This window comes from Drosophila yakuba, chromosome 2L (assembly GCF_016746365.2).
Source record: "Drosophila yakuba strain Tai18E2 chromosome 2L, Prin_Dyak_Tai18E2_2.1, whole genome shotgun sequence".
NCBI classification, from domain to species: domain Eukaryota; kingdom Metazoa; phylum Arthropoda; class Insecta; order Diptera; family Drosophilidae; genus Drosophila; species Drosophila yakuba.
Genome location: NC_052527.2, coordinates 7230195 through 7255268, shown reverse-complemented (window position 1 = coordinate 7255268; position 25074 = coordinate 7230195). Strand labels below are relative to the sequence as shown.

The 25074-nt window shown below is 44.2% G+C and overlaps 3 protein-coding genes and 1 long non-coding RNA gene across 4 annotated transcripts; 2 read left to right on the top strand and 2 right to left on the bottom strand.

Annotated features, from left to right (window-relative positions):
- Positions 1 to 17: 17 nt before the first annotated feature.
- Positions 18 to 3934, bottom strand: LOC6527183 (mushroom body large-type Kenyon cell-specific protein 1). Its single transcript, XM_039371279.1, has 7 exons — positions 3593 to 3934; positions 3395 to 3562; positions 2775 to 3254; positions 2372 to 2490; positions 1906 to 2302; positions 628 to 1142; positions 18 to 567 (listed from the first exon to the last, which is right to left on the bottom strand). The coding sequence occupies exons 2-7, from the start codon at positions 3537 to 3539 to the stop codon at positions 202 to 204; spliced, it is 2022 nt and encodes a 673-aa protein (XP_039227213.1). The 5' UTR covers positions 3540 to 3562; positions 3593 to 3934; the 3' UTR covers positions 18 to 201.
- A 5252-nt stretch (positions 3935 to 9186) lies between these two features.
- Positions 9187 to 21661, top strand: LOC6527181 (protein phosphatase 1 regulatory subunit 14B). The gene is made up of 4 exons (XM_002088239.3): positions 9187 to 9602; positions 19645 to 19941; positions 20010 to 20084; positions 20141 to 21661. Exons 2-4 carry the CDS (start codon positions 19726 to 19728, stop codon positions 20222 to 20224), a joined length of 375 nt encoding a protein of 124 aa, XP_002088275.1. The 5' UTR covers positions 9187 to 9602; positions 19645 to 19725; the 3' UTR covers positions 20225 to 21661.
- LOC120320745 lies at positions 10813 to 19646 on the bottom strand. The gene is made up of 2 exons (XR_005560285.2): positions 14836 to 19646; positions 10813 to 14747 (listed from the first exon to the last, which is right to left on the bottom strand). It is a non-coding gene; the product is annotated as an uncharacterized LOC120320745 (long non-coding RNA).
- Positions 21662 to 21844: 183 nt separating the features above from the next.
- LOC6527180 (protein SMG8) lies at positions 21845 to 25012 on the top strand. The gene is made up of 4 exons (XM_002088238.4): positions 21845 to 21981; positions 22033 to 23110; positions 23169 to 23215; positions 23273 to 25012. Exons 1-4 carry the CDS (start codon positions 21929 to 21931, stop codon positions 24945 to 24947), a joined length of 2853 nt encoding a protein of 950 aa, XP_002088274.1. The 5' UTR covers positions 21845 to 21928; the 3' UTR covers positions 24948 to 25012.
- Positions 25013 to 25074: the final 62 nt, after the last annotated feature.

Below are 25074 nucleotides of genomic sequence, written 5' to 3'. Positions count from 1 at the left end.
AATTACAATACGACTTGTTAATCGGTCCACAGGTGAGCAGTTTATTCAGTTTAAGTTTTAGTTTTATTTGATATATCTTTGTTTATATAAAATACGTTATTCATTACACAATTAATCGTAAATATATCTGCACGCTCCCCCGCACGTGGAACAACTCAACGAATCTTGGCAAGCCCCCTACCTAATCCGCAGGCATCCGGCTTATAGATACATGCCGTTGACCAGGAAGTCCGCCTCCTGCGAGTAGGGCGTCTTGCCGCCCAGTCGTCGTGCCCTCCGGGTCACCGTCCGCATCCTGCATCCGATGAGAATGGCCAGAGCAGCGGTCACCAGCAGACCCAGCGTCAGTGAGAGGACTGCACCACCAGGACGCTCCGAGTGACCGTCGTGATCGCGGAACTCCATCGCCAGGTTGTCGTGGATCATCTTGTACTGCTCGTGGACTGGAGAAGCGGGAACGGGCAGAGCTGGAAGAGATCCATCCGGCTGTAGCTTATTTTGCTCCAGAGCTAGTTCAATGGGATCCTTGGACGTCTTCGTCTTGACCTTCTTGTGCTTGCGCTGCTTCTGTGAGATTAATGGGAAGTGGTTAATGACAATCTTATATAGATCTTCATTGGATCTCACCTTTTTTGGTGCCTCTGTGTATGTGTCCTCGTCGTAATCATCGTAGTCCCCATCTGCCGCTTGAACCTGATTTTTTCCGGATGCGGGCGCAGCATTTAGGACGGGCAACATGACGTGCTGCGCAGCTGGCGGAGATTGGATGGCCGGAGCAGCAGCATACACATGACCAGATTGCTGCGGCATCAGTGGCTGCGGCTGCTGCACCGGCGCCTGTTGCTGCGGTGCCAATGGAGCTTGTTGTGGCCACACCACACTCGGTGGCACCTGCTGCTGGCCAGCTGGAGCCTGGAGCTGGACTTGCTGCTGTGGCATGTAGATTCCGGAGCGAGACATCCCATACACAGCCTGATTGGCCTCGTAGCCGGGCAGTTGGATCGGTGGCGATTGCCCCTGAACCTGAACCTGCGCTGCTCCCACCATCTGACCCGGAACCTGGAGTGGCGGTGGCCCCTGTCCATTTGCCGGCTGCTGCAGCTGGAGGCCTCCTTTGTGGCTGAATATGTGGCTCTGCGCATCTGCAAGAAAGTGGAGGCGTCACAAGGAAGCTTGAAGTGTGTCTCCCGGTTAACGCACAGCTAATTGAATTAATTACGCCCAGGCAGACAGACAGAGGCACTGCACGCACAGCGCAGCAACATCCGTAAATCAATTTCGAGCGACGGCAGCTCCCATTTCACACAATGAAAACTGATGGGCTATTTGCGATTTTCCCAGAAGAAAAGCCCGGAACAAGGGGACAAGTGTGTACGGTGGCCAAGTGGCCCTGGCAGTGGGATCATTGCGTGCGCTGTGCCGGCCATTTGTGTGCTAATGTCGCACTGGAGCGTTGGAGCGCCGGAGCCTCCGGGAATCACTCGCCATTCCCTTCCCTCATAAATATGTACTCAATGTTTAGTTTGAGTTGGGTCTGACTTGCTGGCTGCACCTAATTGGTGCTGGACATTCAATCGACTTTAATTAACAACTTAATGCAACAGGCGCAGTGCTGCAGCGGCTTTGCTGGAGAGGATTGGCTGACTTGGGTGTGAGAAATAAAACAAAAACGAGTAACGGGTAAAACAATAAAATATAAATCAAGCAGAAAACCATATATGTATGAAGGAAGGAAGATCCTATAAGTACAACCAATCGAGAACTATATCGCACATAAAAGCTCCAAATGTCTCAATTTCTAATCTTTATAGTCTTAATGATCATAACATCTTGGCTTTTGGAATGAGGTTTCTGTTCTCCTTCTAATCTTAACTATATTCTCCTACTCCCCTTATCTATACTAACCCGTGTTTATGATCTCCGCCTTTGGCTGCGACGACTGTTGCTGCTGCAGTTGCTGCTGCTGTTGCAGTTGCTGTTGTGGTAGTGGCTGCTGCTGCTGCTGCCCTTCGGCAATCATCTTGCGGTTGGCCCAGGCGGCGGCATCTTCCCGATTGTTCACCATGGGCGGTGGAGGCGGCGGTGGCGGTGGTGGACCCAAAACAATCACATGTTGTGGTTGCTGCTGCGGCTGTTGCTGCTGCTGCTGCTGCATCTGCTGGGCCACGACCTGCTGCGTCTGTTGCTGCGGCTGTTGCACGTTTTGCACGGGCACATACTGCTGCACCATGGGCTTCACCATGGGCTCCAAATTGCTGCTGGTAGTGGCCGGTTTGGTGGCCGTCGACAGCACGGTGTTGCACTGAAAATGGGGTTAGCAATTAACGGTTGAGGGAGTGTGTGTATGGCTGGAGGTGAAAGTGCAACTCACTTCCGGTCCCTCGTCGCTCCCATCCTCGCACTGGGGTATTCCATCGCAGGCATTGTAGACCGCGATGCACTCGCCGGAGTGGCAGGTGAACTGGAAGCGTCCACAATGCGCGGCGGGAACTGAAAATGGTTGCATTAGTTTTATGTTAAATTGAAAAAGGGGAACAATCAAAAGTAGTAGGTACTTAGTTACTTAGTTTCAACCATGATATAAAAATATGATAAAGGTATATATGTAATTGAATATTAATTTCAATTTTTCTGTTTTATGTTTCTAGAAACTGGAACTCTTTTAGTTTAAGAATGATTTAGTTTTAAGATACTAATGTATGATCTAAGTCTCAAGTCACATATACCCTTGAATTGTAAAGGTACCGGGTATCCAAAACCCAGCCACAACTCACCACCTTGAGCTTGGTAAACTGGCGACTGGCCCACACCCAGACCCACACCCGTTCCCGATGTGGGAGCCACCACTGCGGCGGTGGAAACTGTGGGCTTGTCGCGGGCTTCCGGCTTCAGCTTCAAGTTGCTCAGCTCCCATTCCTGCTGCGACACATTGTTGCTGGGTATGTGGGGCAATTGCGGACGCGGAGTGGTCACCAACTCGCCGACGGGCTTTGGCTGGGGATTCAGCACGGCACTCGTGTAGTTGGCGTGCCTGGTGAACTTGCAGCGGAAATCCTCCGGAGGACCGCACTCGAAGAGGTAGCAATAGCCACCCGACTTCCGCTCGAAGATGTACACATCGCATGCATCCGTCTCGCAGCACAGCCTTTCGCACTCCTCGATGGTGTCCAACTCGATGCCCTGAAGGTACTTGCCTCCAATCGCCTGCGACTCTCCCGTCCGGATTATGGTGTTTTTATGCACGTCAAAGTGACCTGTTGGCAGCCATCAAAAGAAACTCCATAAGTTGAAGTGTTTATTGAGTTATTATGGCCATACAGTCACAAACAAAAGACTCGAACTACAAGTAATTACCAGCCACCAAGATGGATGTGGGTAATGAAGTAAGCCTCACCTATGCACACCTCCAGATCCATGCGTTTGCTGAGTCGGTGCTCCGCCGGCGAAGATTGCAGGTACTCCAGGTACTCCACCTGCTCCGCGGTGGCTGCTGCTTCCGCGATCATCAGCAGGAAGGGCAAAGCCAACATGGCAATCATTTTGTTGGCTAATGGTTATTTTTGCGGTTTTTTTGATCACGACTGGGCCTTTTCTCTTCGGACAGCTGGCGGTCACAGTTCACTGGGGGATTGGGGTTTGGGGTTGGAGTGGCCAGAAAACCGAAAGAGGCTGGTCCGAGGGCTTGCCGTGTTTACAATTTAACACGCCTATTGATTTTTGGCCTTTCTTCGGGCTGCGAAAAAACTAAAAACTACCACAGCACGCGCTTCTGCAATTTACACTTGAGCACGCAAATCTAATCACTTTGTGAACTTTTTCTGCTTTTCCATTATTTAACTGATTTTTTTTTAATTTTTGCTTGGTTTTATTTGAATTTTGTGATAATTACACGACGGCTGGCGAAATGTAAACCAATGGAAGTAGTTTGGAAAACTGGGAAACCCTCTTCGCGCAGCTTTTTCACCCCCATCAACATGGAGCTTTTCTTATCAGCTGTTTGTGGTGTTTTGGTATCGATAGCACTGGCTATTCCGCTTCCAGTGACAATTCCACCACCCCCGTACGTTCCACTGGAAAGGGAAAGCTCCCCTTCCCAGCGCAGCCACCATATGTTTGAGCTTTCAACCCCAACCTTGGAGATCTTGTAATGTATATTGTCAATTGGTAACAATAATATCCGGGGATGTCGACCCACCTTTCGCAGCCTCCTCTTCGTAAGTGTCTGTGTTTTGAAACCGCAAACGTGGCCCACACTAAGAAAAATAATAATTATAAATTACGAACATAGATTTGCTAGAAAAGATACAAAATTTATAATGATTATAGAGTTATATTTACTCCTAAAAAATAGAGGAATGGAAAAATGTATATATATTTGTCTCACTAATAATCTTTATTAAATCCAGTAAGTTGTAGCTTCGTAGCTTTCTGTGAAATACAATCAATCAATATTTTTATTTATATATTTATATTACCAAATCTTATATTTTCCTTTCCGTGTAACAATGAAAATCGATAAAAGCTTCTACCCTTTCCTTGCCGACAGATACTTTAATAATTTAACCGCGGTTGTGGGAATGGCAGTGGATGGTGCCGGTGGTGGTTTACCTTTGTGAAAGGACGATGGTAGATGGAACTCAATTACAGCAGATTACATCGCATAAGTTTGCTGAACTACCGAACGCATACGACATCTAGATACGCACATATACGTATGGTTTCATGTCATTAGGGCTTCCAATGGAGTTGCTAATTGCAGGTCCTGCCGCAGGACTCTGTGCACTAACAGCGGCCTCGACGCATGCGCCGCTCAGTCGCGAGGCTTTAAGCCGCTGAAGAGGCAACTTAGGAATGTTAATGAAAATAAAGCGTTAAGCACTCAGCTGCATCCTGCATCCTGCACCCTGTCGCCTATTAAAACACCCGGCCAACTTGCTGCACAAAAGCCCAGCGAGCACAAAGGCGCCTGCAACCCCTTTGGGCCAGTTGCAAGACAACAACAACACAAGCTCAGTGGCGGCAGGGGGGTTAGAAAGGCCAGAGGTGGGGGCTGTCGTAAAGGGGTAACAGCATTTGGAGCCATAAAGTGGAGCCCAAATGCGAAAGTCTGGTGGCAACATAACAAAAAACCATTGCATATTTCACGGAGTCACGTCACCCAAGTGGGCATCCTCTCCTCGCATGTGTGTGTGTACAGTTGGGGGCGCTTCGAGTGCAGCGTCTGCACCCTGTGAGTACCCTGTAATAAGTGGTTCACAGTTGATGGACTAGGAAATTTAAAAAAAAAATAACAATAGCCTTTTGGCATTTTCAATAAATAATGTTGGTTAGTTTTCCGTTTCAAAACACTTTTACACTTTTACAACAAACTGTAGTAGAAATATAACTAGAGAGTACTAGAAAAATGCAATCTCTACCATTTACACCCTTTAAAGTGGCGCAACTAAGAGAGAGTTCCAGCGGCTCCGCTTGAATTGCATCTTCAGTTTTTTGCTCCTCTGCCAATGGCAATGTTAATGCTTTTAATGCAGGAGCGGGGGGCGGGACAGGAAGCAGGGCGTGGCAGTCGGGAAGTTGGGGTGGTTGCATGGTGTTTGGCTGGTGATTACATGCAACTAAAAAGTGATTTGCATTTATACTTAGCACCGAACTGAGAAATGAAATGGCTGAGGGTTTGCCTCTAATTGCTGCAGAAAGAGAGACTTTTTTAAAGCAATTATCCGTATACCTCATAGCTGTACCTTAATCATTTTCCAGTCAAAGTTTTTGTCTGCCACAAAGCATTTGCAGAATGTCGTCCTTCGTCCTTCGACGAATTTCCAAGAAAATTGCACGAGCTTGCATGACTCGTGGGAGTTTGTGCTTTTCAACTAATAAGGGTTATTGACACAAGTGCACAATGCCCTCGTCGCAATGTTATGTACATATATGCTTATTCTTACTATATCCTTGCATTTGTATCTATTTATTGCACTACTTCTACTACTTCTGGCCAAAGTCTGTGGGCTCCTACAAATTTATTTGCGTTAGCCGAGAAACTTATTCGCTCATGTCACAGACGTCGAGACGCCAAAGTTCAATAACATTGAAGTCGAGGACCGACAGAAAAATTTAGAAAATTTCCCAGTCGCCCCCCGAAGGCGCAGCTCCCAAAATCCAAATGACTGCCAGGACTCGTAAAGCATTTCGGACAAAAAGGACATGTGCACGTGCAGCCAGCGAGCTCGTAAATTCTCCACATTTAACGAAATGGAAATTTCGCCAGACGAACCACAAAGAAGGCAGGCGAGGGATTCTGGATTCTGGAATCGGGAGTGGGAAATGGGCTTTGAGGGCGATGTGACTGACAAGACGTGCTGGAGCTGGGGCTCCTCATCAGTCGCCAGGTGGGCCAGATGTACATGCCTGCTGGTGTTTTGTATTGTTTTCCATGTGGCCTTGCCGCCGAAAAACGTGTTTTAATTTTTCGCCAGAAAGCTGTTAGTTGCTGCTTCTCTCCCTATTCAATTCCCGCACTTAGACACAAAAGCCGAACTGCTAACACTGCGAATGAATGAATCTCACAGCCTGTCCCAACTAAAGCAGAAGCACAAACTAACCAACAAGATATATGGGTTTCGTTTAGATCAGAGCCTTCATCAAGAGGGTATCTATACCTAAAGATCCCCAGTCGAATGACAAACTAAGCCTCTGGGCTCAGCATAAATACGGCTTAAATGGTTGGGCATGATATTAAGCTGAAGTTAAAACAGCCAAAGATAATTTTATCGAGCTTGTGACACACGAAAAGAATGAAAAATTAAATGGTTTGTCAGTTTACATAATAGAGCTTTAAAAACAACTTGGGCCGACCACATAGAAGGAAAACGTGGGGTAAAAATCAAAAAAGATTTAATAATAGCAGAAAACCACAAAAAAATGAAGAATTTAAAATAAAAATCAAAACAATCAAACTCTGTTTATCAGCAGACAATATGAAATTAATGAAATGTTAAACTGTAACTGAAGGCCATAAGCCATTTCAACATTAATCATTACCACTGGACTTAGTCACACTTCTCATCAAGACTTATACCCACTTTCAAAACCCTAAAAAAAAGGTAATGAAAGCCAAATACTGATGCGTAAAGCCAAGCCCCTGAAAACCATGGACTGATGAACTGACCCAACTAATCATTAATTATATGCAAAAGGAAAATGAAGAAAAAACTTTGAAATGGCCAGACTTCGTCGCGACTATTAAACCAATTTTAGCTTTTGTTATGTTCGTTATTTTCGAGAAGTTGAGGGGCAGACAGGGGAGGGGGTGGCCAAATGGGATTAATGGGGAGCATAAAAGCGTATTTCTCATACTAAAAGCTTGGGGGGCGTCAAGAAACCCGCCAGTGCCGATGCTCCTTGTTTTTGTGTGCTGGCAGCGACTGGCTTAACCGCACAGTAAATGCGCAACAAGGGGCCATAAACACGGCTAAGAGCAGATGGAGTTCCAGGGGCCAGAAGATGCTGGCCCGTCCCCGAGATGAACTCTTGAACTTGGGTTCAATGATTTGGCCAAAAAACAAAGCCAGGACGAATAAATGAAAGGCAAGGCAAGGCAGGGCAAGGTTCAAGGGACCCTTCTACAAATTGAATATTTAAGCGCTTCGAAACTAAGTATACGCAGTGTTGGCCGTAAGCTGTCTCAAGTAGTTTATCTTATGCAACACAACGAGCGGTTAACTTTAATATTTAAAGTGTATGGCAAGGAAAGTGGAGCTCGTGCCGCATAAATATCTTATTACTTTCGTGGCCAACGAGATGATGTGTTGTCAAAAAGTCAAAGCAAGGTAATTAAGGCTCGAGACATCTTGGCCTAACATCCGCTCTGCTCTTCAAATATTTATTTATTGATTTTCTTAAACGCTTTGTGCTCACTTTTTTTTCCGCTCGCTTCTTGGCCATTTGAGTGACGTCTGTCACATTGTGTTAAGTCCCATTCTCCGTTTTCATTCTCCAATGCCGAGCATAATTGGCAGCCGAATCCCCGAATACGAATGTGGCTAAAATTCTGATGCCTCTCGGCCACTGTTAACTCTCAATCGCTGTTAGCGAGCAACGTTTCAGCCTCTGTTAGGTTTTCAAGTTTATGGTCAATGCACAGCCGCTTTTTCCGCTCCAACTGTAAATTTTGACCAGTTTGGCCTGCTGCTGCTTTCTTCTCTCTCTCTCTTTTTACGCTACTACCCATTCCCTCCCTCAAAATGTGGCAGTCAACGCCGCCTTTGTTTCAATTCTAAGCTCACAGTGTTCAAAACCGTGACATTCGTCAGCTGGAACCCATTGGATACTTAAATATATATACTTTCTTCTAGCGGAGTTCTAAAACCACTTTACACTTAGACCGCCTTCCCAATTCTATCCTATCTAAATTTATAAGTACACATCTTCCATCCTTTCCCTATATTTTATTTTGTGAAAATCTGGTTTGGTTATAAAACCATTTTTTATTACTCCCAATAAAATTACTCCTAATTTATTTTATTTATTTAAATTTATTTATTTTATAATTTATACATTACTTTAATATGCTGAAACAAATATTTATAAATGCTGTGTTAAAATACTGTGACGACTGTTCACGAATGGTAAATTCTAAGTTCACACTCGAAATCAAATTAGATATCAAACAGTTGTTAAAGCAGCTTCACTTATGATAAAAACCTTTTTGATAGCAAACTACTGATGTTTGCATATTTTACAAATACGTAAAAAGGGTAAAGTCACAAGATAGTTTGTTGCTCTCTTACGTAAATTTAGGAATGCCATAAAACTAATTTTAGTAAGAGTGTGACTTCGCAAGTTCTCGGCAGTATCAGTATAATGGAAACCTAATAGGAAATAGCACGAGCCCTATAAATAGCATTTTACGATTGGCAAGATAGTAAATTTTAAGATCGCAGCTTTGGATTATCTCGCTGTGACTAGTGGCTAGCTGGAGTCACTGGAGCCCGAAGCACTGGGTGCTGAGCCGGTGGTCATTAGTAGCACCACATACCCATAGTCTGCGGCTCCAGCTTCCCGAATCCACAAATCAGCAGTCAAATCCGCGCACTTCAGCGAACACAGAGAGTTAACAGCGACTGAGAGGGCTCTGTTGGCGTAACAGTGGTGTGTATCCGGCAGATACTTTTCCAACTCGCCGACTCAGTTCAGTCTTTCATTGGTGCTCACCGGCTGCGCGTGCTAAGCTCCGAGCTGCTTGTTCCACAACCATACCATTCAGATACAGTATCCAAACTCCGGGCAATCCGCTGCCGCTTTATAAACAAACAGTTAAACAAACCGACCGCTCGAACGTCGCCGTGTGTGTGTGTGCTTCTGTGCTTTTCGCCCTCATTGTGCTCTCGTGCAAATGAAAATTTCATTGAGCAGAAAGTCGCAGCAGCAGCAGTAGCAGCAGCAGCAGTAGAAAAGTGGAAAATCCTAAAGCGGCGCCAGCCTCAGCAAAAAAGAAAATAAATTAAAAATCTCGGCTAGTGAAATTGCAGTCGAGAACTAGACGCTGCAATTAAGCCAAATACAGACCGAACCACCACGAGTCCATCGCTGGAAAACTGCCAAACGTAAATTTATTTCAATATTTGTAAATTAGTATTAATATCAAAATGCAGAATATTTACTGGTGTCGTAACTATAAATAATATTTTACCAAGGAAAAAAAGTTTTTACGAGAATTATTTTTTTAGGTTTGGTTAAGTCTTACGAAAAAAATAGAATTCTATTTCTTAAGACCTTTAAGAAAATAATTACGCATTGATAATGACAATTGCTTCTTGATTTTTTGATTTTTTACCCTTGTTGGTATTAGATTAATATTTTTGGTTAAAAGCCAACAAAAAGCTGTCACTGTCTCTCAACATTTTCAGCTAATATTGTTGAACAACAAATGAAAATGCTGTTTTACACCCAGAACTTTCATCGCATTTGAGAACCGGAAAATGTTGCCTGTCTGTTTTTTTTTTTTGTGTTCTGCTCGTAGACCAGTCGATCGGGTCGATTTGTTTCAGATGGCCGGTGGCCAGTGTCCAGCGTCCAGCGTCCAGTGTCCAATGTCCAGTGGCCAGTGTCCAGTGGGCAGTGTCCAGGAGAAGCGTGCCCGTCACAGGCACCTGTCCAGTCCCAGGCGAAGTCCCACTCCCAGTTTCGGGGCCAGATCTGTACCCCTTCTCATTTACCATCGCAGTACCCATGCCCCTACCATTTCCATTTCCAGTACCATTACCATTAAGACCCGCAGACATTGCGGCACAGAAGCCGAGTTTGAGTTGGCCAGCTGAAAACCTGCAGCAAAAGCTAGTCAGCCCGTGTGCGTGTTGAGCTGCGGAATTTTATGCAGTGGTTGCTGCTGGCTCGTTTACGTTTTTATTTGTATCTGGTGCGAGTATCTCTCCCATTTTACAACTTCATATACGAAACTTTTTATTGGCAGCGAAGGGTGGTCTTTTGGCCACGCATCCAGCGGAACGTAACGAAAACGCAACTGCGCTTCACGCTTCCAATTCCCAACTGGCAGTCGCTTTTCCGAGGGGGGATCGGGCAGTTCTGGGCGGTAGAACCCAGCCAGCGGGTCGCGCTTGAGTTCCGATTAGCATTCGTATTCGGCCAGACGGAGATCTTGTGCCAGCCCACAAATCAAACACAGAAGTCGGCTGACTGAGCGCCCAAATTAGCTGGCAAATATTAGCATTAACATCGGTTTGCTTCGCAGTAAGGCTTAGTCAATAGAGGATTTGTTGACCCTTGGAGCCCACAGACCGGTATTTGTCAAACGAATTTAAAGCTCCTTAATTTGTATTCTCACATATTATAATCTTAAATCATATGCATACCAACAATACATTCTTACAAGGTATTAACATATCTATTTTAATATAATATCTACCGCTTTTAGAAGTTAAAACTAGGCCAAATATCACTATATTATGCCAAACTAAGTATCTTTCTATTGGAATTGTTTCACTTTGAAAAATTATAGTATAAAATAGAACATAATTCGGGGTAGTTTTCAGTGTACTGTCAAACATTTCGCTGAATGAGAATCCCTTGGCCAGAGTAACCCAACTCCAGAGGGCAAGAATGCAATCCACCTTAATTGACTTTTTATCAATCGCAGACTCGCTTTTCCTCGGCCCCCAGAAGTGGTGTGCGGTGTGTGGTGTGTTGTGTGTGGTGTGTAGTATTGGATGCTGGTGCTAGTTTATGGCAGCATAATGTGTGTCGACAGCCGTAATTTCTTTTATGTTGTGTCTGCTGCGTTTTGTAACCTGGTTTTATTCGCAGTCATAACATTTTGCGGCCGCCTGTGTCTAATCACTGTGCACCGTGCAGAAAAAAACAAACACGCCACCAGATACAGATACAGATACAAGATATGTACATTGGGTATTGGACACACGTCGCTTGATTCTGACATGCTTACATATTTCGCTACACTATCTTCTATTTTTTCGCTTTTTCTCCTCAATCGATATGTGTTTACAGGGTGCTCAGAAGCGTGTCAAAGCTGCAGCTGAACGGTCAGAGATACAGATGCAGATACGGATACAGCTACAGATACAGTTAACGATACCGATAGGCAAATGTATCTTCAACTCATTACGCACGTTTTTTGCGGGTGTATCCGTAGTGGGTCTTCGGTTCCATTGTCTGGCGCAACTCGAGACTGGGTAGAAAATCGATTTTGAGATACTGGCTCAGCTGCTTGTTTGTTTACTCAGCCACGAGCTCAGCTGGCAGATTGCAGATTAGCGCTTTGTCTGCCGCGAAGGTCGCCCCAAGAAGTTTCCCCATCGCGGCTATAGATCACCAGATGAACTTGAACCCCAGCGAATGCTGTGCTAAATGCCAAGCGACCATAATTCATAGACGAAAGCAAACATCAAACCACTGGGCATTTGCAAACATCCTGGGCCGTCTAAGAATAACCCCAAGAATAACAAAGAACGTTTCAAATTCAACGGAAAAAATATACACATTTATACACATTTATCTCGCAGAGCAAACGTAACGTCTCAAATGTATCGTTCTGCCGATTTCGTCAAAAAGATTAATAAGCTATTTTTGGCCGTGTTGCCGCTTTGCTTTGTGTTCCTACGTGTTTGGCATAATGCTATCTGGAGATACACCAAATTATATCTGGCAACGGAAATGTTTTGAAAGCTCGTTCGAAATTAAAATCTAACGGAAGGCGCGTATGTGTAGCAGGTAGAAAAAGAGTGATATATGACAGATAAATCCATTTTGGCAGAGCCTTTTGTTTGGGAGTGTTCGACTGAATGAACTGCATCTCACCATTTAAGCGATTTATGGCTAATGCAAAAACCATGATAAATGACTATGGACATTTGAATGTGCTTATAAGCCATGGGATTAAGCAGTTAAATTCGTAATTCGAAACGGAAGTATAAATACTCACTATAAATTCATATTAATAACGCCTTTAATTGGAAGTTATGGCGCATGAGCGGTTAGAACAGTTGAATACATTTGAATTCATAAATAACTTGCAGCATGGCTTCCAATCAGTAGCAAGTTGTAGTTGCACTGCAGATTCCTTCAAAATCAGAATCACTGGAGTAGCGGAGATACTCGTATACGTATGTACATGGAGACATGGAATCGTGCAATCATTGAACTCTAACCCACTGCGGACAGTTGACAATCGACGGCGGCCGACATGGCGTATGTGTAATGTGATTGCTGCCATAAAGCCGCACTTATAAACACAACTACGAGTATATAGCCCCATGTACATATCTGTGTGCCCCGATGTACTCGTATGTGCGTTGTATATTAATAGAGGGGTTCCATTGTGCCTGTGCTCGCAGCTGGTTGCATCTTTTATGAAGTGTGTGCATAAAAGCGAACTATAAAAAAATGCTATGTGAATATGGTTTATGCTCTACACAAACTTTCTAATTATATAGTAATGATATTCTTACAAATGGCTTCAAACAATAATGGGAATATATAAATATAGCATTTATAGCAGTATTATTTGAAGTATTATTACAGTGGAGGCTCCTGATGTACTGAAAAATAGTTTATGCATGACTTAACTGAACCCCGTTTCTCACAGTGCAGCTGACTAACGCGGTGCGGACCCATTTGTTTGATGATTTTATGACTTTGGCAGTGCCCAAGAACTTTGGATACCATAGTGGATCCATTACCAGCGTAATCATAAACACAAGTGTACAATGAACTTGACTGGCTGTGTGCATTTTGCGTGTGGTTTCCGTGATTTTCACCACCACCCCTCCTACTAAGGTTCCTATTGGGTTCCTATTGCTCGATTTATCACTTACACACATATTTGCCTCTGTTATTCACAGACATTTCAGTATTGACACGCAGCCAGACGTAAATATGCAAGTGCACATATTTGTTGATTGCTCTTTTTTCCCCGCCTTCAGAGCCCCGCGATAGGAATCCACCCCCAGCAAACCTCATTCTTATCCACACCTTTTGTGACTTTGAAATGCGTGCGGTGCGGTGTGTGCTCACATTATCGATTTCCCCGATTTCTGGATTTCTGGAGTGGGACCTTGAGTTCGGGCACATCTGATAGCCGAAGCGGAGTTCTCTCTATAAGGAAGTTAAACGGGGGCGATGCGTGTTCAGATGGGGGTTTCATCCATGGGGTACAGCACAACTACGAGGTAAACAATGGCGGGACTACCCAATAAACATTAACAGGAAATCGAAAGATAACAATGGGGGCTTCTAAGAATATGTATATATGGACAGCGGATGCTATTTTGTGGGCTCTTGATACTAGGAAAACTTACTACTTAAGGGGTTTTCCCTAAATTGTAATGAACTTCCGAAATATGTTCGTAATATACACAATGAATGTTTATATTGTATGGACTGAAATTTTCGCATTGCACCAGCGCCATTAGAGATTCTCTAAATATTTCCACAATATCTATTTTCGGCCACCTTTGCGAAATTTCGGTCAATCCGTTGGACACGATGACTCGGAATGACATCTATTTATAAGTGGCAAAACTTTTATTCCACTTGCGACCATCACTCAGCGAGATTTCTCACACCTAGTCGAACATTTTCCCATAGTTCGTGACGCAACTTCGCAGTGAGCCAAGAACGACAAAAACATTGCGTAAACAATGAATTAGCCAGCAAATACGATGCTCGCAAGAACAGTTTAGCCCATTGTATTTTATTTGATTTTTTCCGCCTCGAAAACCATGTCAAGTAGACCGCCCCGTCGCAGTTGAGTTTATCCGGAGTTAGGAATACGGAGAACTCGCGACCGAAGTGCGCAAACATTTGCCAAAGGTAATTTATGCTGGAAAACTTTTCGTTTTTTTCGGTTTTTTTTTCTTTTTTGTTGGCCCTGCCAAATAATGCTGTGTATCATTTTTCCATGACAATTCGCTTTTGGCAACTGCCCAGTAAGCAGTCCGAATATGAGATGGCCATCTCCAGGCCCCCGGGTCGTCCTCCTTGGGGGTCAACGACCTCGGAGGCGGCTACTTGGCCAGTTGGCCACTGCCCACCTAAAGACCTAATGGCCACTTGCCTACTGGCCCAACTGCTCGCGAATATCGTAGGTGTGGGTTTTTTTCACTTGTAATTATTTAGCCATAAGGCTGCCGCACTCGAAGCCTCTTTTTTGGTCATTTTTTGCTTTGTGCGGCTTGTAACCCCATTTGGGTAATCAAAAACTGTCTGAAAAGGGGCTGACCAAAATGGATAAACAATAAGCCAAATTAACTTTTCAATTTTACAAAAAAAAAGAAGAAAAGAAACCAAAATATTTCTGTTTACCTTCTCCCGAAAATGAGTCACCACACACATTCCAAACTGACTGATTGCTCAATCTGAGAATCTGAAAATCCGAGAGTTTCAACTTGGTCAGAACTTTTTGCGACTCAACAATTTGTTAATGTGCCGTGAAAAGTTTTTAACTTTTTATTTAACTTTTTTTTTTGACCAGCCAATTCGTTGGGTTTTTACTGTGAAACATTTATTTTATTTATTTAAAGTTGCCGCAACTCGAGGACTTTGAATCCAACAAGTTTTATTTCAGTCGCAACGACTTCTTTTTCTACCTGAATGTATGAGCAAAGTGCTGATTAATTCGTATTTTAGTTAAATTCTCGGCTTTTATGTGCAAAACAGGCGCTTGACTTCTATATTCTTTACGAATTAACGAGCGATCGCAGTCCGTAAAATCACGGTGCAATTATCAAAAGACAGACGTGTGTCTAAAGAGGTGGGCACCCATCAATCAGAAGCTAGAAGAGGTGCTAGAATGTCAAAAATAGCACGCAAATATACATATTTAAATTAGAAGGATGTTCGACTTTAATGTGCACATTGCCTGACTCATCGGCTTATCAAGATTGTTTATGCAATACATCGGCTTATTCAAATGCGACAGCAACTCATATAGTATATTGTTAAATACGCATTCGATGTTTTTTTGTCTGGCTGATAAGCCCACCTTTGTACAGCGCTGTATTAATAAACAATATATTTACAATATAAATTAATAGTGGCACACCGAATCTGATAGCAGGAACTGAGAGCGGGCGATATCAATGAATTTTGGGCCTAAGTTTCTTTCTGTTCAAGATTTCATAAACTGGTTTCAGCTTATTTTGTTCCCAATTTTCTCCATTCTTTTTTTGGGTTTTTTTCCAGGGGATTTCACGGCCCGCGAATCATAAAGCATTTGCATAAACAAACGATGCCCCTTTGTGAGCGGTACAAAAGTAGGCTTCTTAGCATAAAGCCGTCACATTTCACTTTTCCCCCGTATACTCGTATGTGAAAATTCCGGCTTGAATGAACTTTTCAGATACGCTCAATAGTCGATCTCATGGATCCCAAAGTATCTTCCTATATGGGTTAATGCCATGCTCACTCTGTGTCTAAGTTGATGAACCTGATATTTCGTTTGCTGGCTCTCTTATCATATTTATGCCCTCTTTTCTGGGTATGTAAATTTGGACCAAAAAGAAATCGAAACCATTAGCCCAGATTTAGAACGTGTCTATATCTGCCACGTAATGCACATAAAAGTCAGAAAAGTCTAAGAAGTCTAAAAAGTGAGATAAATGTGCTTTTTTACAAGTCATAAGGAGGTAATCTTTTTTGGCAATCGCTTAAGCGACCATTTTATTTTATAGATCACTTTTAAGTGATGTGGCACAGTGTTTTATGGAGCTACAGCCATATAAGTGGCTATGAACACTACATAAATGTATAATTAATCCACAATTACCTTGAAATTAACATGAACTTTCTGCACTCGCCATTTGGCGCCGGCCCAAAAAAGATATTCCCAGTTTGGGAGCCCAAATCGACAAATGTATCCGAGTCGATTGCGACACATTCAATTTGCATTTACCCATAAATGCTCCGTGGTATTTATATATGGAATATATATACACAAACATATAGTGATATAAGGGAGGAGTAAAGGGGCATTTAGAAATCAATTTGGATGTGGCGCTGATGAAGGTGAACAAATTGGGCCTTTGTCTTGAACTTGCTCTGGTTCTGACTCGGGATTTGATTTTATTTTCCCATTTTATGGGTCATCAAATTGACGTTTATTAATTGAAGCTTTTGTTACTGGAAATCTGATTAGCCCGCTCTAATGGAGACATCATCATTTTTGTCTCATTTCTCTTAAGTTCAACGATTGGCTTTTTCGGCTGTCTGCAATAATTCAAATCATGTTTGCTGATAGAAAATGCTAACAGGATTTCAATGCATGTCCTTGTGTCTGGAAACCACTGAAAAATGTAGCGTTGACATTTCAGTTTTGTGGCAAGTGAGGAGCGGCAGACCAAGTGGCAATTTACATTTTTAATTCGAATGCGACTGGGAATTGGGAAGAGCTTTCTGCCCATATCGAACACATTTCATATGCATGAAACTATTCCGAAAATTGCCATCGCATGCAATTCATCTAATGGTTCTTTCTGACCAGCCGCAATAATTCCCCTTGCTGAACCAAGGGTAAATCGAATTAAGTTGCGCCTATGGCGTGCAACTTTTGAGCAGCATTACACACTGAAAAGTAGCTCACATTAGTTTCTGGTTATAAGTAAAGGGCTCTCTAATTTAAGCAGGAAGTCTAAGTTTTTTCCTAACTTCATTGCTGTATAGTAACTCTAAGAAAAATCTCTTTTTTAGATGTCCAAATGTATAGATGCAAACCCAAAAAGTAGTAGGAAAACACATTAGAACATTAACCATGATACGTCTAATTTTTCCACTGTGCACCAATTCCGGAAGTTTCTGCAACACTGCGTTGCAGGGGCGTGGGCAGAGAGGGTTGCTTGATACAAATTTATTCGCAGCTAGCTGCTGGGCCAGCTGTTGCCGCTGCACATGCAACATGTTGCATGTTGTTGCCGCATTGCCATAGGCATTTCAACATAATATTTATGCAAAGCTGCAACATCAGATGTGGCAAGCCATAATAATAAAGGTATAATTTGCCTTCTGCTTCCAAGCGCCCCTCTTTCCAACTTCATCGCCCTTCGAAATCTTGGGTCAAATAGTTTTTGCTCTCGTTTCTGCATGTTGTCGTTGGGAAAAACTGAGGAAATTCTTCAGATAAGCTTTGCGGTAGTCAACATAATTTATTAGATCCCACAATTACCGTTGACTCAGCAGAACAGTCACACAATACACTTTTGTTGTACCTTCCGCGGCTAACAATACCCCTTAATTAAATATTGCATATATAAAAAGGGTTAAAATCTATTCAAAAATACAAATTTTAGGACTTGTCAGAGGGTTAGCCATTTTTAGGATTTCATTATTTATTGATATAAAACTATTACCAATTTTTTAAGATGAATAATATGAATCGGAAGCGTTATAAAGTGGAAATACTTTCGAGACATCAGCGATCTCACTCATTCCCAGAGGGTGTTCTAAGATGGTAATTTCATCCTCCGCTTCACACGTTTTTCCAGACCTCTAAAATACTATATCATGTCGCCAGTCCATCATCAGCGCGCCCGTAGGAGTGTTCCCCACTCCAAGTGGTAGTAGGCCAAACGGATCCACACAATTAACTTCGTTTAGGGTAATTTCCGGGCCAGAGCCCCAAGAAGAACTAGAACTGGATGCCCGGGGCATGGCAAAGAGTTCAGATCGGCGCGGTTCATGTTTCAAAAAGCAAACAAATCTATGGATTTCTTCGTTCCCCTGAGGATGCAGAACGCTAACCGGGCGACATGCGAGTGACAAGTTAAACGCCGGTTTGGTTTCATAATCATAATTGCTCATGGCTCTCGGGTAAATCTGGTATCAGATTTCGCACGGGCTGGAAAATTCAGCTGTGTGAAAATGTAGCGGGGTCGGGCATTGTTGTTTATATATTTTTAGCGGCGAATGCGGAAAACTCTTTGTGTGTATGCATGCAACGCCGTTGTTGCTGCCACGTTTGCCACATGGCCCACGATTTCGAAATACCTTACAAAAAAAATAAGAAAAATGTAATAAAAAAAACCAACGAAAACTATTTCAATACACGACTGCGAGTATTTGCAATTCAATTTCGTTTTAGTTCGCCCCAAAGAATGAGAGTGAATCGAGTTGGTTAACTTTTTTCGGGGGAAATTGGAAATTTCAAGGTTCAGAGTTCGCTGGCGAATGCTTTTTTTTGGGGATGGCATGTGTTAGTAGATCAAGGATACCAAGTTTCTTTGGGAATGGGTGGATAGGTGTTAGGGGGCCTTTCCTGGTGACTGGCACCACGGCCTCTGTTGCCATTGACACTCGGGTTTGGATGGGAAAATAACCTCTGTTTGTCCCCCTTCGATTTGGTGAAAACACGGGAAAAGTGTCACTTGGATTTAATACGCTCATAAGTAATGGGAAAAGTCAATACAGCCCAATATGCCTTTGAAAATATCAAGTCAGTATATCACAGTGAACAAGTTTCTCATAACTCTATTTATACATTTGGTACTGCACTAACTTTAACCTTTCTAAATCATTAATAGCTTTACGTAAGATAAAAGACCAATTTTCACAAATGAACATAGTTTTCTATCATAATATCTACACAAAAAGGCAAATCGGCATGACCTTTGTTTTGGCTTTAGTGGTTTATATACTGATATATTTGAGGTGACCAAATTAGATTTCCAGGGCCCCCAGGGAAATGCCAGGTGTTACACATTAATTTAATTAGCTGTCATATAGTTTTTATTTTTATATATGTGGGAGGATTCAGAGATAAGGAATGGGCCATGGGACAAAACCAAGTGACACGTGAGCAATTATTCCCGTTCAGAGTTCGGATTGCATGTCGTCATTATTTCTGGACATAGAAAAAGTCCATTGGCGTACAAATGGGCAGATAATGGAATGTATGAATCACAGCTCGGGGTCTGCAGGGTCTGCAGGGTCTGCTGAGTCACGGATGCGGGATGTTGGTAATGCCTCTGGGCATAAAAACGGGTCTTGAGGCAGAGAAATGGGTGTGACGCACGTTTGGAAAGCTCAGCTCCGCGGCAGCGCCAAAGTTACAGGCGATTAATAATTGATTTAATTACACAACCAATTGAGTCTCATGTGTCCAACTGTTTTCCTCAATTGCAGCCGCCACGCCAATTGATTGAAGGCGTTCCGCAAATTAAAGTTCAATCAGCGCAGCTTGTACCGCTAAATCGATCGTCCAAGATGCAGTGCGGTCTGGAGCAGATGAACGACTGTGAGCGGTCGCCGAACCGGACGAACCTCCGGGTCAACTTCAACGAGAAGGGGGCGGAGGTGAAGGAGCGGCGGGAGAAGTTCCTCACGGCCAAGTACGGGTCACACCAGATGAGCCTCATCCGCAAGCGGCTGGCCGTGGAGATGTGGCTCTACGACGAGCTCCAGAAGCTCTTCGATCCCCCAGTAAGTAGTGCCCAAGTTAGATTGGATTCAAAATTAAACTCCTCGTTTGCATTGACTTTAACCAACAGAACGAGGCCATCGATGTGGACATTGACGAGATACTGGACATGGACACAGATGACATCAGGAGATCTCATCTTATAGTGGGTTACACAAACTAAAGTCCTTAACTCCGTTTTAATAACCTCTTCTTCTGCAGAGATTACTGTCCGTCTGCAAACGCCCGCAATCAGACATATCGAAGTTCATTGGCGATCTGCTGGACCGCGCAAAAACCCTGTAAATGCGATGTCTCATTTGAAAAATCATCCAGCAGACCTACACATACAAGTATATTATGCAGATAAACAACAAGAAATAACAAAACCTAGATCATTAAGTTTAGCTTGAAACGCAAAGAACGAAGAATTCGGTTTGCGAGTCTGGAAATCTACCTATTCGAACACTGTGTTGATTTTTTCCACGTACTTTAGTTGTTAGTTTGTATCTTTGCGCTGATTAATTTGAAGTCTAACCTAATTTAAGCTACCTATGAAAATGATAAACATGATGAAGATCGTTAGCCCTAAGCTTATGGTGTAATGCCGCCGAAAACATAATACTTCATCAATTTTGTGATGATATTTTTTTAATAAAACACAAACATGATATGCCCCCAAAAACCAAAAGCAAATGTTCAGCTACATTTGAACTGAAAAAAAAACATGGCAAAAGGATAAGCCTGTGTAGTTAAAGAAATACGATTAGATCCAATCTTGAGGGGATTCCAATCCACTCTTACCACTCCGGTTGTTTTGCAAAACTAGTTTATTTGCATGTGTGTGCTTCATTTAATCCCCTATCGATATAGACCCATGAATATCATATATATGAGTATCTAAAAGAACATTTTTGTATGTAAAGTGTGCGATCACCAAGTCAAAGATGAAAGCTCAGGTTCACTGCCAAAACGTGGAGGAGGAAGATCTTGTATGCGCAGTCAACAAGTACAAACGGATATGGAATACAGAAGCACAGTAAGGCCTGGCAAAACGGAATTTTAACCACACATCCAAAACGTTGTTCTCGAAATCCGATCTGAGCGATCGATCGAATTCAAATGAACAACATTCCCATCACATAAAAACAATTGCATTTTAGAAAGCCCGGACTACACGAAGTAGTTGTAAATAAAATAATTAACGAACATCTACAGCTCGATTCTCAAAAAATTTGTAAATACCCTCGGAATGCATCAACACTTCTTCACTCCACGAAATCTACACCTCTTTGTAGTAGTGTCTAAACAATTTGTAGCAATCGAAACTTAACGTAAAAGTATTTTAATTGTGCTCAATATAGGCGAAAGAGAAAAATTACGCTATTATGATTCAGTTTTAGCACACCTAGGCTATCGAACCCAACTTCTCTCTACCAGATTTAAAACGAATTAGTATCTTCTTAAAAAATGCTACTTGCATTCTAGTAACAAGTAATTAATCACCGCATAATTCCATTGCAACATTAAAAGAACGCATAATACGATTATTTAAGCGAGTTTAGCATTAATGCATTCACACTTAATCATGCACATAACTCTCATTTAGAAGCAAATCGAAAAAGCACACACTAAAACGTACGCTAAAAAGTGCGGAGAGCTGTAATGAAAGGCTAGCGGAAAATATTTATAAAATGCAAAAGAAAAGTTTACAATAAAGATTTAATTGCTTTAGACAACAAATTATTTGGCGTTTTATTAAAATGTGTATGTGTTAGTCATAAGCAGACAGTAAATCTGGTGTGGGGTTATGTTTATATAATTTTTAAATACATTTTATGTTTATGGCGTTTTTTTAAAGAGTGCGCCATATAACGGAAAAATATCGGAAGCCTCGATATCGATATCAGTTTAGACAGAGCTGCCAGATATTTCTAGTGCATAAACGTAATGAACGTTGGCAGCACGCAAACAGCTGATGCAGAATTTTGTTAACAATTTTCAGCGAAAATGATGAAGGACTACTACACCTGGACTTACCCGGATATACCCGAAAATGTGTCGTAAGTCTAGCAGGAAACTGCAGTGAGCATCTCATCCAGGACTTCCCTTAGACAGGAGCTGCGGCAACTGAAGAGCTCGCTAGTTGTGGTCGGAATCGTTGGCCGGTCGAAATGCGACCAGGCCAACAAGATGCAGGCCTTCGGCATGGAACCGCCCATAGAGCACAAAGCGAAGGAGGGCCAGGTGCAGTGTTACTACAAGCTGGGCACCTCCAGCCTGTTGCTGCACTTCGAAACCACCTACGACGAGGCAATTCTGGGCCAGATGATAGATGTATGCATGGAGGATGTGGAGACTCCCTTCGACTTCGACAGTTTCTACGAGAGGATGCGATGCCGCTTCGTGCGCATGATGCTGCTGGCCCTGCATGCCTGCCACATTGTGGTCTACGTGGAAACTGGGCAGACATTCGACCCGACGCTGGTCACCGTGTTCCAGTTGCTTAAGTTCGCCAGGGAACAGCATTTGATGCAGTTCCTGCCACAAATGCTTAGGGAAACGCCTTCCGCCAGGATGAGCGAAAGGGCACGACTGTGCGCGCCTAGGATTCTTTTCCTATTCGAGAACTTTCCCCGTGACGAGCCCAAGACTCGCGAATGCGTCTCTGCCTACGAGTTCCAGACGGAGGACTGCATCTACGAACTTTTGCGTCACCACAACATCGTGACCAATAGCAGCAGCAGTTCGCTCGTGGCACTTCCCAACAACAAACAATTCGTCTTCTTTAACGCACACGAACAGTTGCATGAGGACAAGCTGCTAAAGGCCATCGATTGCCTCAATCAGGCAATGTACAAGCCAGATGCTAAAGAGGAGGAGGAAGACCTAGAGATTTTGGAGTTGGCTCCCTTCGAAGGCTTCGTCAAGCCCTATAACTTGCCGGTCGATGACAAGGAGTTGGAGAAGCAGCAGTACAAGCAGGACCACACCGTATGGCACTTTCTGCAGCGACACGTTCAGGACGCCTTGTTGGGCTGCTTCGATGAGGGCTCCTTCAAGCAGCACTCACAGCAGGGGCAGTTCCAGCTCCTTAATATCCACGAGTGGCACAATTACATGGCCACGCTGCACAAGTTGCTGGTGGAGAACGCAAAGGATCCCAACCAAGAAACCAGCAATGAGGATTATGTAAGCAAAATGTTACATTTACAGAATCAGTCTGCTTACCTTTAACTGATCTTTACAGAAACTCTTCCTGAAAAGCTTCGACGAGAGCTTGAACTATGAGAAAAAGTAAGTTGATTTCACTTGCGTTGCGCTTATGCCCTCTATAACCTAAGCTTGACGCAGGTTTTGGGCTCACCTCTGCGAACTGGGCCTGAAGAAGGGCATCGCCGCCTACAAGAACGCTGCACCCGCGAACTATGGCAACTCCACGCACCGACAACTTCTGGCGGATGCCACCGTTGCCTTCGAGGAGGAAGGTCGCGGCCCACAGGCGAAGGCGGCACTGGCGAAGATGGCAGCCATATGCCAGAAGCACTGGCAGGATGGACGTCAGCAGTGCGAGCAGCTTAGCCTGCGATCCCATCCCTGCACACTGCCCAAAAACCTGCCGCACGAGAAGCACAACAGCGGAGTGATCCACATCTCCAGCTGCAACTGCGGTCGCACTCAGGGCCGCCGAGAGGATCCGTTCAACCTGCGACAAGCGAACTACGAGTTCTACGAGCACATCGCCCAAATGTGCAACCTATGCGTTAAGGTCAAGCAGTACCAACTGCCAATTTTCGAGCCCTCGGTGAGTGATTACCGTGCGGCGGCCTTTGAAGCTGCGTTTCCTCTGCTCCACACGGGAAAAAGTGGTGCGCCGCAAGACGAAGACGGCGAGGAAGACGCGGAGGACGAGGAGGGTCAGGAGCAACAGCAGCCGGCGGAGGAGCAGAGACAGAACACCGCCAGCAACGGCTGCTCACAGCCCCTCTCGCCCACCTTTGGCTCCGATTTGAACATGTCCATTGCCGGATTTGGAGCCTCGCTGAACGAGTCACAAGCTAGTTCTGAGCAGCTATCCAATTCCGAGCAAAATTCCACGAGCAGTGGCACCTCCAGCGCCGATACGGAGAACGAACTTGTGGTTGAGCTCCAGGAGCTCCATGCCAAGAAGGAGGCTCGCGATGACGCCGGCCCAGCCGATGCCTTCTCCACCTCCACCACGGAGTATCTGCCGGGCTTGGTGCACACTGTCAGCAACTTTGGCCTGCTGCCGCTCTTCCCAAGCTGGTCGCTGGCCTGTGTGGGTCCCAGTTCCATTTACAGCCACAACACCGGGCTGCAGGAGCACTTCCAGAGCGGCTTCTTGTCCGGCGCCAATTTCCTGCTGCCCTGGGACGTCCAATTGCGGCTAGTCCATGCTCCCAAGCAGCAACACCACACGCACCATCAGCAACAGCATCTTGGAAAGAAGCAGCAGCGCTGGAAAAAGCAAGGCGATCGGCTGTCTCTCAAAATATTCGTGGGCATGGAGTACGAGTGCTCCCGCGGACATCGGTTCATGATGTGTGCCCCGGATCGGGTGTTGCGCGGTGGAGCAGACATCGAGCGGGAGACCTGCAGCAAGGTTGTGCACAACAACATGCCGCTCTACTATCCCTGTCCCTGCCGGTCCCAGACGAGCTATCTAGCGCAGCTGATGCGCATCCATGTGGTGACGCCCAAGGCGCCGGTCAACATCATTGTCGATCCCAAGGTGTGCGTAGGCAAAGGAAAGTACACCTTCACCTTGGGCAGCATAGTGCCCCCGCGCCTGTCGCAGAGCGCCTATTGGATCATCCGGCTGCCCTACGTCTACCAGGGAGACGATGTCCTCATCGCTCCGCCCGAGAAACTGGAACCGGACGATCCGCTGGCCGGTGGCTATCTCCTGCCTGGAATGTTCGGCGTGGCGGAGACGGATCCAACGCTGGATCTGAATGAGCCAGGCAGGATGGGAGCTTCTGCAGCGGGAAATTTCACTAGGATCTAAAAATGTTTGTTATATCAAGTCAACAAAGATAAATACAATGTACTTTACTAAGAGTATTGAAACCATTTGGAAATGTACCTCTTACCAGAGTCTCACTGTTATCACAGTGAAGTAGTCAACTACGCCA